The 14,311-nt window shown below is 40.0% G+C and overlaps 1 protein-coding gene across 2 annotated transcripts in view; it reads left to right on the top strand.

Moving 5' to 3' along the window:
* The window catches only part of LOC119740516 (ALK tyrosine kinase receptor-like), a 115,189-nt gene that overhangs the window by 75,952 nt on the left and 24,926 nt on the right, over window positions 1–14,311 (top strand). For both annotated transcript variants that reach the window (XM_038215858.1, XM_038215857.1), the window contains 2 exons: window positions 8,468–8,596; window positions 10,884–11,042. In XM_038215858.1, coding sequence (XP_038071786.1) covers window positions 8,468–8,596; window positions 10,884–11,042 — 288 coding nt within the window. The remainder of the gene's footprint in view (window positions 1–8,467; window positions 8,597–10,883; window positions 11,043–14,311) is intronic.

Raw genomic sequence — 14,311 nt, 5'->3', positions numbered from 1 at the left:
ACTCTCTCTGCAAGGCGGTGCTCAAGCTGAGATTGGGAGGGAAAAAAATTGAAAAGTCCGAGGGGTGATTTCTTTCATATGCATACAGTAGCATTTGGAAGCATCAAACTGCATCTGTCATTTAGATGCCCAGTTCTATATCCTTCTGAAGTTCTATACTCATAGCCCTAACAGTCCTGAATCCTCCAATTTCAATATAATTTTGCACACCCCCTAGGGAGTTAGGATTAAGAGTCGATGTCATCTCACGGTAGACAACATGGTCATCTGCAAGCATTCTAACCCAAGAAGTCAGAGTTTTTGGCTGGTCATTTAAATACAAGATGAACAAAAGAGGAAGCATGACAGTATACCTTGGGGAACTCCAGATGTAACACAGGTGGCAGCAGATGACTCACCTATGATAACTTGTTGGATGCTGAGGTGAGGAAGCTTTCGATCCATTCGATAGGGAACCCTGAATACTCACTTTCAGGCAGTTTCCTTAACGGTCGCTGGTGAGTGACCTTTTCGAACGCTTTTGAAAATTCCATTTTGATTAGATCCATCTTGCTATGGAAATCCATGTAGGCATCTCATGATGTCATTTACAACATTAACAAGTTGAGTTTCGCTCGATCTCTCTTCCCGGAATCCATGTTGTTCACCTGATAACATATGATGATCCTCAAGATGTGACATTATATGACAGTGAATGATGTGTTCCAGGCCTTTACAGCACCTTTTTTTTTGGGGGGGGGGGGGTGCTGGACCTCTTTTGACACTAGAGGGCGCCCTTTTTGTAATCAATTTATTCACATTTCATAAAGCTGTAGGGTCAAGGGAATAAAGGGGATTAGAATCACTTAAAAAATAATCAACTTCACTCCTCTTCAGTTTCATTACTCAAGAAAGATGCTGTAAAAAGACTCTTGGCAAGCAGAAAATTTCAAGCTTTTTCTGGGGTGGGGGGCAACTGGGAATTTTTTGGGGGGGCGTGCTCCCAAGGTCCCCCCCCCCCAATTTAGCTACGCTATTGCTTGCAAGGGTATGATTTTGGGCTAGGGTTTACAAAAATGTCAACAGATAGCAAAAGCATCATACAAGTGTACATGCAGAAGCAAATGATCATTACATCATGTACATCGCTACAAAATAACATTCCTCTCCCTTCAACATTCCTCTCTCGGGGGGGGGGGGGGGGGGGGGGCAACTGGGAATTTTTTTGAGGGGCCGTGCTCCCAAGGTCCCCCCCCCCCCCCCCAATTTAGCTACGCTACTGCTTGCAAGGTTATGATTTTGGGTTAGGGTTTACATAAATGTCAACAGATAGCAAAAGCATCATACAAGTGTACATGGAGAAGCAAATGATCATTACATCGCTACAAAATAACATTCCTCTCCCGGCTCCTTGTTTGGGAATAAATGTCGGTTCTTGGTCAGATGGTTTAGAAATTGTATTTGTATGTAATGAATATGTGACTGTAGATACAGAGAAGAACTGCTAATTCTATTTTTCAGTGAACTAAAGAATCAGTTCAATACAATGTCTTCTATAAACAGTTATAGCTATACGAATGCATTTGTGGGTAAATTACAAACAGCCCGGGCACGTGTGGTCTAGTGGTAGAGCACAGGCCTCATGATCGTGAGATTGTGGGTTCGAGCCCCGCCATGGCGGCGTGGCCATGTGTGTTGTGTCCTTGAGTAAGGCGTTTTACTTCAATTACTCCTCTCAACCCAGGTGTTAAATGGGTACCGGCATTATTCAATGCTGGGAAGGTAACAGACTTGCTGTGGAGGTGTGGCGATCCCCCCACAGCAGCATTTCATGGACTCGAGTCTGGCCCAATCGCTTTGAAAGAGAGATGGGCACTCCATTCCTGTGAACACGGGTTCATCCCCTTTACCTTTATAAACCTTTACAAACCGCATCAACGAATGATTCTGAACAAATTTCACTGACCCACAATGTTTTTAGTCAGTTCGTTAATTGTAAAAAAAAATTGAGAACATGTTCTAGTTTTCTCTTTGCCAACAAAGATTTGACTCCAGCATCATTTGAGGTTGTCAGCAAGAAAATCATCACTGTTAGAAGACAGGTGTTTTCTGCGTATTAAACTGATTCTTTAGTTGATCTCTGAAATGCATCAATTGGCAAAACCATAGAAAATGTTGTTATGAACAACAGTGTGTTTCCAAAGGATTTCTCATTAACGTTAAGTAAGGGGGAAAACTAGACTCCTGTTATACATTGCAAATTATGGTCATAGTTTTATTTGGCGTTGAGTTGCATTCTGCAAGTCATGATAGGGTTACTGTAGGAAACTTGCAAGTTTCTCTTACAAAGTTTACATTTGACAGGGTTAATAAATGATATAAACCACCCAAATCCATTTGGAATGTTGTATTCTCAATAACCTATTCCAAATGTGTTCATAGGCTCTTAGAATTTGTAATGACTTCCGGCACAGTTGATTGGATTCCGAATGTTTTCATAATGGCTAAATAAATTTCACCTTACACTGGTGTGAATGCTATGTGAGTACGAATGACTTCAGTACGGAAGCAAGACATCCAGTAATAATTACGGAGACGATATTTGCCCAGCAATGAATGTTTAATTGGAGACTGACGCCGTTCCACAGCCAAGCAATCAGACATTCCAAAAAGTCTCTCATCAATTGTTGATGTGATGGTTTCATATTGAAAACACCTTGCTGTCATTAGGGGAGTAAAATTACAACACATGTACTGAACTATGTACATTTCTGAAAGGCCTACATGTATGCTCCAGAGCAGCTTTGGAGAAAGTTCATGAATTTTGAACGAACCTGGACGCCACTGACTGATTCTGCTCATTAGGGCCATATCTTTTAGTGATGGGGCACAGCCCGACCAATCTTTTGAAATGGTTCAGGCATTATTCGTTCCCTCTTTCTTTTTTGTCCCATGCAAGCATCCTCCGTGGGTTTTCTCCGATGATCAGTTTTAGGTGTGAACTTGAAACTTCCAACATATATCGACCCTGGTCCTGAGTGGTGCATATTACTATTTTTTGTCCCGTGCAAGCATACTCCATGGGTTTTCTCCTATAATCAGTTTTAAATGTAGTTATGAACTTGAAATTTTTAACATATATCGACCCTGACCCAGAGTGCTGCATATTACTCTGACGTCATGATGACATCATTAGGTATCAAATTACAAGCGATTTTTGTTCAAAATAAGTCTTGTGTCTGTCTCACCTTTTGTGAATATAGTATAAGTGTCTGGGTATCACTGTGCAAGATATATACAAAAACATGTTCTGTTATCAAAGGGATTTCATAATTATATGTCGAAATGTGAACAAGTGTTTCGTGTCTGAGATATTTTTTTCAAATTTTAGTCATAAAAGGTGTGGGTCACTTGTAAATGGCAAGAGCATCTCAAAGATCATGACATGATGACACTCTCATAATGGCGCCTCGTGATTAAGGTGTCACAAGGGGAGGAAAATCAATTCTTTTGCATGATACCTGCAACCCGAGTAATTACAATCAATACAGCTTTAAACTGATGGCGTCTTTAATACGAACCCTCGATCAATTCAATTTCCTGATGTGGCCCCGTGATTGCCAGTGGCAAGCGGTCAAGTCACTGCAGTGGCCTTCTGCATTGAGAATCTAACAGGATTGTTCCCCCTTTAAACCAAGCAGACTAATTTAAAAATAAGAAATCCAACCAGTAGATTTGTGTGCTTCCAATTTTCATGAAGTGAAAAAGGCAAAATTTATTATTATTTCTTATTGAAAAAGATGAAGAGAAGTAACATTCAGAAAAAAATGTTGCAACCTGACGCCACTTTTTTTCTTCATATATTATCTCAATGAAGGTCAGTCATTGCAAAACTGATGATTAGACATGAATCTGAGACTGAGAAACATTTCCAATTTTGTTAGGAATTACTTTTCTAGAAAATTTTCTTGACTCTCCATAGACTTTGTACACAACCGCTGAAGTGGCATCAGGCTGCAACATTTTTTCCTAACATTCTTATCAACACTCACACATAATTTATTGAGAAGCCTGTTGACAGGTATGCACAGAGTTTCATTCTCTTGTGCATATTTTATGTCATTGAATTGCAATAGAAATTCTTCATTCCGCAGTAAAAAGAAACTCCTTGTTGTCTCTTTCCTACATTCTCTCTGACTTTGGAGGAAGGATGAAATTATCATTTAGAACCATAAAAAAACCTGGCTTGGAATATCAAGCTATCAATTTACGCGTGTGAAACACATACGCCCTATTTCTCAGAGTATCACCTTACGGATCCCTTTAGGGCATTTAATAATGCCTTACTAAGGCACACATACTCTGTAAACATTCTCACGTCTTTCATCAGATTTACAAATTGGTAAGCTTCAACACATGGGCACGCACAAAGCACAAATCTTGACCCTAGTTTCCAACTCTTTATACTGAACCTTTTTCTAGCTTTGCTTTGATCAGCCTGAGGGCATGATTCCCAAGTGACGCCAGAATCTCGTAGCTGTAAGCACCCAAAGTCATACTTGCTGTTTGTTCAGGCTTGCCCACAAAGTGCAAGTTCAACAAGACAAAATCACAGAGGACCACCTGAAGATGTAACGCTTGGGATGTGAGTGTTGGGAATGGACTGAGTTACATGATTGTGGCCCAGCTGAGCAATGAGAGATTGTCATGTGAAGGATACTGGCTTGCGCTGCCTCTCTGCAGCAAAATCAATACAGGCAGTATGATGAACAGGGGTCAATTTCACGGCGCTGCTTAGCACAAAAATTTGCTTAGCACAAAAAAAGACTGGCTTATAAAAGCACGTTACCAGCCAAAACTCCACGTAATGTATATTGCTCGTGATTAGTATTCAGCTGTTGTTTGCTTAGCATGAAAATCACATGGAGTTTTGGCTGGTAAGCTGCTTTTATAAGCCAGTCTTTTTTTGTGCTAAGCAAATTTTTGAGCTTAGCAGCGCCGTGAAATTGGGCCCAGGATGTGCGTCCAAGCTTGCTAAATTTAAGCATTGATACCTTTCCCCCCCCCCCCCCCACCCCCGAACTAGTTTGCCCTTGCCTAGATTTGTGTGTAGTTGCTACAAATGTACCCTAGAATTAACCGATTCTACTCAGAATTTACGTTGCATCTGTGTCGCCAGTGTATTACTTTCGGATTGCTTGACATGATGTGATGGACTTGACATATTCAAAACACAAAATCTGACAATTGAAATAATGTTTTAGTCTTGACTCAAATGTGATGCGATCAAGCTAAATGAGTCGTGATTACATATCACTTCATCACATCTATTGATGACATGATGGACACACATGGAAATCTGTGAACAACCTGATTGCCAGCAACTTTTATTGCCTCAAAATTGCCAGAAAATTGCCCCATGTGACGCCGGCTTTAAAGGGTTCTCATGATTGACTCATGTGATAATAAAATCAGTATCTGGATAATTTTCATGGCTTTTTTGACTGATCAGTATTACAACAGGCACCGTTCAAGCTGATCTGTCACCTTTTTTTATTGCCTGTGTGCTATGCGTCACAAGCTATGTGAGTAATGTTACGGTGTACAAATATTGAATGCTTCGAGTGGTGTAGTAAAACTAGCCTCCCGAGGTAATCCATGGACATTCTATTTTCTCGAGGCGAAGCCGAGGGAAAATAGAATGCTCCATGGATCACCGAGGGAGGCTAGTTTTACTTCACCACGAGATAAAGCATTCAATATTTGTTTTATAACACTTCACCCACAGATTCTGCTTGGTTTTAATATTTGAAATTATTTAAATCTGAACACAGTTGAAATAAACTTCAATTTCAATACAAAATTAGTGGAAAATGTATTTCTCTCTTCCAAACTACCCCTTCGCAAAATGTTTGAACCCAACTCTGTGGCACGCTCTCTTTGGAACAAAACGCGCTACGCGCACAACAGCATGCATTTGCACACAAATACCGCGCTGTGGAAATTGTACTTTGGTTGCTAATGGTATAGTACTTTGGTTGCTACGGGTATAGTACTTTTGGCCGTGCACAGAAAGATCTCAAAAATAGAAAGTATCATGTGACTCGCTCTGGGCCAATCAAGACACAGAATCTGTGGGTGAGGTGTTATAATAATCTCTAAGGGATAGAGCACCAATAAAAGTATCAGGTTTTATAAAATCAGTTTTCTATATTTCCCCTTGACTTCCTGCAGCTTTTATTTCCTTGTTTCTTCTCATTAATCTTGCTGCACCTGTCTGCCAGCTGTTGCCAAGCCCATCACAAGTCAAGCCCGTCATTTTTCATCCTGGATTACTTGTGACTTTCTTGTGATCCAACCTGTTACCGGAATGTGATTTTGATTTTACTTGTGATTGACTGGTGATTTAATTGACTTACAGTTTGACTCTATCACATCTCTGCTGTCATTCAGTATTGAGCGCAGTTCATATCCCATTACATTGTGACAGACATACCCCTCAACGCTCGAGGACGTTAACGTTCCAGTCATCCTATCCAAGCGTAGCTCTTGTTGATGGAGCAACTTCCACTTAAAGAGACATTGCACCATACTATAAGATCTTATCTTGGACCCATGCCAAAAGCTAATGAACTTAACTTGCCACACAGGGGCAAAATTAGAAAAGAACAAATTAGAAATAGGAAAGAAGTTTGGCACCTTTACTGTCCCCGAGTCTCATCTGTCTTGATCGTGCAAAAACAGCAGATAGGTGATGGGATTGCACCTTTGATGATACAAGCGTGGCATTTGGCACGCTGCAGTCTGAGTATGTCATGAGAAAGATATTTTGCTATAGGGCCATTGCAGGTTTGTCCTTTGAAACAAATATAGGTAGAATAACAAGCAATGGCAGCCGTTTTGAAAGTTTAGAAAATTGTTTGTTATCATTCTACCTGTTTTTTTTGTTTTTTTCAAGGGACAAATCTGCGATGGCCCTATAGCCAAACATCTTTCTTAAGACATACTCTGACTGTGTGCCAAATGCCATGCTTGTATTTTCAAAGGTACAATTCCCCCAAATATTACCCCTATCTGCCCCACTAGCAGGGTGTGGTGACTTTGTAGTCTGGTTCGTTGAACTTGAGATCTTGTGGCTATAAATTATGAAGACTGTGGGTTTGATTCCAGCCTGGGTTTGTGGTGCCAGGAGTAAACTACCTGTAGTTGTGTTTGACTGAGCCGATTGCACCTATACAGTGTGAGTCAAAAAGAAAGTGACTGAATTAGAAAAAAAAACATTTCAAAATATGTGGCTTGCTCCATTTCACAAAAATAACACAGGGATAAAGTACCGGTACATGATATTGACTAGTGACTGTGAACATTTCAGGTTAATTTTCATACTGTATTCCCAAGTTATGTCTATTTAAATAACAAGATCGAACTTATGAATACCCATTTAATACAGTGAAACATGGACGTTCTCCTACCTCCATGAATGGACAAAAACTTTGCAAAGGAAACAGACAGAAATCGCAATCAATATTTCCGAAGAAAAAAAAAGGGTCAACTTGTTCCTCATATTCAAAAATTTTCAGTCGAAATAATGTTTTAGTCTTGACTCATATGATTAAAATTGCATTTGTATTTGAATGCCTGTGTGTAATCTTTATTTCTCACTTGGCTCAATAGCTTCCAATTGCATTTTATGGACAGCAGCTATAAAAATAGGTTCTTTTAGTAAGTGCATAACTTCTAATAGCTTGGATCAATTTCAGTAATTTCTTTTCAGATGAGTGGAAGTGCATGTTCTTATATTCATTGGTGTATCAAATAGATCATTAATCCAGGTCACTTTCTTTTGGAGGGAAGTGTGGCCTAGTGGTAAGGGTTTGTGACTCTTGATCAGAGGGTCAGGGGTTCGAATCCAGCTGCTGGTCAGATGTTGTGTCCCTGGGCAAGCCACTCCATCCCCACTGGCCTCTCTCTACCCAGGAGTATTTATGGGTACCGGCATTAGCTGGGGAGTAACCTGTGATGGACTAGCATCCCATCCAGGGGAAATAGAAATATTCTCAGTCGTTTGCTTCCTGCTACTGAAACCGGAGAGAAACTCCGGCCTGATGGGCCACATTGGCTTGTGACAGACTTAACTTTACTTAATTTCTTTTTAACTCACCCTGTATAGCAGCAGCAAGCTGTATGCTCTCCAGAGAGATGAGATAATTATTGGCATGTTTTCATGTGTCCCCGAGCAGGGGTAATAATAATGATGTATAAATGTACTGCACCATGAGCAGCTACCGGTATGTGGGTTATATAAACCCACAGTATTATCGATTGATAAATATTCCTTAATTTATATTCAGCATTATTATTTTATGTAGATGCGTTCACACCTGTGCCTCAGTTGTTGACTTTCCCACCGTCCTTCATCACATTAATGTCTATATTCTTATCTCAATTTCTTTCTCGCTGGTTTTTTTTTCACACCTATCCCCCTTAGCTCTGCCGAGCCAGCAGTGTATGTCCGGTTACTTCCGCTGCGACAACTTGGTTTGCGTGCGACCAGATGACGTGTGCAGTTTGCGGAAGGATTGCCTATTGGGTGAAGATGAAGACGTGAAACACTGTGGTAGGTGGTTGTCGTGTGGAGCAAGTACCGTAGGTAGTTAAGGGAGGCTAAGTGGTGATATAGCGATATCAAAAGTTAGTCATCAAAAATTGTCATAAGTTATCACAGGTCGGTCACAAATCAGTCACAAGTCATCCAGTTCCAAACCAAATAGCTATTCAAATGAAGTGTACAGAACTATAGTCGTTACGGTGTTCGACTCGTGTGCCGTGGTACGTGGGTTCGAATCCTGACCGTGGGAACATGGTGATTGTGCTCTTCAGCAAAGCACTTTACCATTATTGCTTTGTCTTTCGGATGGGACGTAAAGCCGTAGATCCTGTGTGTTGTGTAATGCAGGTTAAAGAACCCAGTAACACTTGTCGCTACGAGAAGGGGTTTGCCCCGGTGTTTCTGGCAGTGGCAGCAATTATGCGCCGCAGCACCTAACAAAAAGGCGCTACATAATTGGTCTCATATGTTCATGTATACTTCATTTACCTGTCTGTGGTTGCATTCTCCCCCAGCGCCTTGTATCCTCTGGCAAAAGGCGCTATATAAATACAGTTATTATTATTATTATTATTAGTCATTGTCCATCCCCTGTTACTTGTGATCTTACGTGATTTGACTTTTGATCGACTTATGATTGACTTACAACTCAAGTGATGATCACTGACCTTGTGAGTTTTCATTGTAAGCAATTGCCTTATCCTGAGTATAAGTGCCTAAGCTAGAGGAGGAATTTTTGCATCACGGAAATGTTTAAGAAAATAAAAAGAGTCAAGTATTTTGAAGCAAATGTTATTGCGATTTACTACACCTCATAAATATTCATGATCAAATTGGAACGCGTCATTGGCCGATTCCACCGCGCGTCCGGGAAGTAAAAATGATACGCGCCCAGGTGACGTCATCCCGGTGAGTATCCAGCTCGCTGCCGTGCGGTAGTTGTTTCTGGTAGCACCAAAAATTCCCTCTGGAACCCGCCTCGTAGACTATGGCATGTAATCTTTGCGGAACCAGTCTGTTGTTGTAATCCTTGCTACTACCGCAGTAAAAACACATTAAAGAGTGTTGGCACCAGACTATTTCATGTACTGTGACGAAGAACTTGAATTGTGCTGAATAAAGATGCAAAATCTACGTGAGGCTACTAAAAAGACAGTGATGATGCTACAAATATCTATGAGTTGTAGTAAAACAAATACTGCATGGTTTATTTCTGGAAAATAGTTGGAATTACTGGTCCCTCTGTGTAGGTCAGCTTGACTACCTCCCTCCGCTTCGATAATTAAGCATAGCTGCCAACTGTTACTAATTTTTCGTAATTATTACGAATTGTTTGTTAAATTACGAAAATACGATTTGCCACTAAAACATTACGAATTTCCCATTTTCTACCTAATGAAAAAAAAAATACTTGTAAAGTATCGTTTTTGACCGAAAACTTCTGGCGAAATGTCGCGATAATGGATGGACTGGTGACAAGTCTAATAAGAATGCAGTCAAGCACCTGATAGACATCAATGCAGTGTGCGCAGTGGAGTACTTGAGGACCAGACTAAAACTATTTTTCAATGGTGTGTCATTTGTGTGCATCTCGTGGATGTGTGGTTGTGTGTACTGTATGTGAGTACTTTTCAGTGACGATCGTGAGCACTTTTGGTCGCTTTTTGCCGGGTTGAGACCCATCAGTGCGACAATTTAATCATGGAATTTAATAAGAGTATGGTTGGAATAATTGGTATTGAAGTTTGAGTTTGTCACAACGTCCAGAAAAGATAAATCAGCATGCGTTTGCAAGGTATGTTGGCGGGATATTTCTATTGCATACGGTCATGACGGTAGCCCTAAATCATTGTGTGTAAAAAACATTGATACGAACTCGAAACTCCACATCGATAGCATGCATCTCCAAAAAAATATGTGCATATTTTATTATTGTTATTATTTATTTGACTCCAACAAACAAATACAGACATTCAAAAAAATTAATTAAAAAAAAAAAAAAAAAAAAAAAATTAAATTATCTTTTGGCCTACATTACATTATTATTCACAAGAAGAAGGGTATGCACATGTATGTGTACATGTAAACCATGTACCTGTACTCCATGTTGGTAAAGCTTTTGATAAAACGAGAAGTTGAAAATGACCGCGCGGGTTGATTACTAATTGGGATTTTGAAATGTTGGCAGCTATGATTAAGGATAGACAGTAATTCCGAAGGTCGATATCCCGACCCTTTTGTGCCTTTGAAGGCATGTAGCTTTATAAAATAAAATTCTTTTTTCGTGATTTAACAGGGGTCATTCCCTTTGGGGGTGCATGTTCCTTTGAGGATGGCTGGTGTGGCTGGCACAATGTTATCCAAGATGACGATTTTGACTGGACCAGACACAACGGTAGCACACGTACATCCAATACGGGACCGAGCTATGATCATACGTTGGGTAACAGCAAAGGTAATTTCCCCCCCCCCCCCTTAAAAAAAAGGACAGGAAAGAATCTATGATTCAGATGTAGGACTTCTTCATCTCCTTGGTTTTGTCTCTAGCTTTGTCTCCCTCCCTGGCTCTGCCTTCTTCCCTGGCTCCAAAATCATTAGAAAGCCTTTGGTGTTAAAAACAACAGAACTACTCTTACATGTAGGGCCTACACTTTGGTCCGGGGGTGAGATTTGTCAGGCTTTTTCCAGATTTGTCAGAATTTTTCCTGATTTCAGGATTAAAACATAAAAATCCCTTTGAATGTTGAATTTGGGAGATTTCACCATAAGAGGTCTCTGTACCTAGAAAGGTTTATACAGAGCAAAAGAAATGGGTATTCTAAGGGGTGCCGTTAGTGAAATACAAACATATACCATAGTCCCTAAGTTTTTCTTGGCGGTTTCTAAACCCCACCCCAATCTCTACCCTGCTTTGGCCTTGTGTTGTAGGACATTAAATGTTTCTGCCGCAGAAAAATGGCAAGTATTGAGCTGGTAATCCAAATATTAAAAAAGTAGATCTAGAGCCTGAGGCGGGAGCTAGAGACAAAGGCAAGGCTTTATAGCAACCTGTTTAATAAGGATTTTCATTTTTCACTGGTATCTCCCAAACACAATGCCAAGGGCCACTTAAAGTGTGGTCTATGGGGAACATTGTGCTTGTGTTCTTGGGCAAGACACTTTACTACAATTGCCTCTCTCCACCCAAAAGTATGAATGGGTACAAGTGAAGGTAGAGACCGGATTGTGCTGATCTCGAGCTGCAGAAAAATTGTCACATGGCCTGATGAGCAGTGAAGTGCTTTGAGACCTTTGGTATAAAGCGCTATATAAGCACCACATTATTATTATTATTAATTATTATTATTATTTCCTGAAAGTGTACCCTCTAATGGTATGAAATACAAATTGGCAGGCAATAATGTGTTATCTCAGTGCACCTTATGCGGTATTTGATCAAGTAGGTAATACAACAATACATGTATGTGTGACTTGTAACAGTAATCTTAATACAACTCATTTAATTGTGATTGGCCTGAAAGGTCGTGAGCAATTTTAATCAGAGCTGTATGCCGTGCTGGTTTCTGGACAAATGCACTGTCAGTGATCTCTGACGCACACATCTTGGTCTATACAAGTACTACCACACTTCATATGCTCATGAGTAACACCATGTAATAATTTCGTAATAATTTCACCAGCAACACTCTCCAAGATGGCTAATCCAGGCTGTTATCGCCCATCGTAGATTATGTTTGTATTGACGTGTTGTGTACTTTTTCGTGGCGCCATTCACATTAAGCGTCAGTGACTCTTATGCCCAAAAGAATATCCCATATAGATTCCCACCTCAGCTGGCAGTTCTGACGTCACACACATTTTACTCATTGCAGAGCCAAATACACTTGACAGCATTTTTCACATAATGCAAATAGAAATGAGTAGGAGTTACACGCACAATTTCACTTTGTAATGGAATTCGTACAATCGGAATGACAATGTAGAGATACTTTGTTGTTTTCCAGCATATCACAAGAAAACATGAAAAGTAGTTTGAAAAGAGAAAAGTATGCAATAAAAAGAGACAAACTCTGTGGTGAAAAAATACATTGGAAGGACTTTTTAGCTGCAGGTAGCAACTCAATAAATCATCATAACAGGGTGAGTAAAAAAAAACCGAGACCCAAATGTTTGGACCACTGTTTTAGTGAAGTTTTGCATGTAACACTTTCAAAATCTAGAATATAAAAGCCCAATTCATAAGCCTTCTTTTAGTACAAGAATCATTGAAATCACTCATGCACTTTTCAAGTTACGGAATTTTAAACACAACCACCATTTTAAGGTTCTGTCCACGGATCACAAAAAAAGTTCAGTGTTCTTTCAGCAAAACAAAAACAAATCACATAGGGCTGTGTGTGAATTGTTTTCGTTTTGCTGAAAGAACGCACACCATTTTTGTGATCTGTGTACAGAACTTTAAAACGATGGTTGTCTTTAAAATTGTGTAACTTAAAAAGTACATGAGTGATCTGAATGTTTCTTGTACTAAAAGAAAGCTTATGAATTGGGCTTTGATGTCCTAGATTTTGAAAGTGCTACATGTGGAACTTCAATAAAATAATAGTCCCGACATTTGGGTTTCGTTTTTTTTTTACTCACCCTGTATTATAAAGTTTGCAGGTAACACCATGTGGAAAGAAATGTCTGCTTGGAAGAAGTGTGGTTCTGAAAAGAACCGGCAGGTTGAGTGTAGAACTCGACGATTCGGACAGTGTGCTCTGTCTGTCCTCAGGAGGGTGTGAGGATGGACAGAGGACGGACAGGGCACACTGTCTTACCTGCAAACTTTATAATTTATCTCATCCGCCATGCAAAGCTTCAAGTCATATAAATCATATCTCTCCGTTAGTTAGTTTGTTAGTTAGTAACAAACGTTGACATTGTCTATTGCTCTTACATGTTTTTGACGGATTTCAATCAAACTCTGTCAAACGTATCAGTAGCCCAGCCCCAACATGTCACATGAACAAACTGGGGTCAAAGGTCAACATGGGGTCACTGGGGTCAAAAAGTCTTATTTTCTTAAAACTCAAAAACACTACTCCTTCCAGAAATAACATGGCACATTCACGTGACTCATGCATGAACACAAATTAGTTGGCCCGCAGCTTCCGAGATCCGATCGAGCTTGTTTTTCACTTGGTTGTTCTGTACATGTACATCTACATGTAAAACAGGAAACCACTGGTTCATATCAATTGTTCAATTTTATTGCGCTGTTCACACTCTTAAATGAAGAAGTTTACTTACTTCTGTAGATACAACATTTTGTATTTGCCATGCATGTAGACATATTTCAAGGTTAGCGAGGAGATTCAGCTTTGTATGCTTGTGTAATAATCACACCTTTCTTTCATCGTACTTTTTAAACAGGGCCAGTCCTTCTGGTTTGAAAATCACAGGCGTGTGGAAAAAGGCACACGTGGATTTTTCTAGGTGTGTGATTTTTCTAGGTGTGTGATTTTCTAGGTGTGTGATCTGTGAACCAGGGAAATTGTAGGTGAGCGATGGTGTGGGGGTGTGATCGCACGCCTCAAATCAGAAGGACTGCAGGGCTGAAACATGTTATCTCATGAGTACCATACCGGTAACATTTTACTCAGTTAAAGCTACAGTCCATCATTTGCAGCTATCCACTGACGTAATTATTGTTGAAAAACAAACTTGGTTGAAAGATAGTAA

The sequence above is a fragment of the Patiria miniata genome, unplaced genomic scaffold (genome assembly GCF_015706575.1).
Source record: "Patiria miniata isolate m_02_andy unplaced genomic scaffold, ASM1570657v1 HiC_scaffold_5, whole genome shotgun sequence".
NCBI lineage: Eukaryota > Metazoa > Echinodermata > Asteroidea > Valvatida > Asterinidae > Patiria > Patiria miniata.
This window is presented reverse-complemented; position numbering and strand designations above follow the sequence as displayed.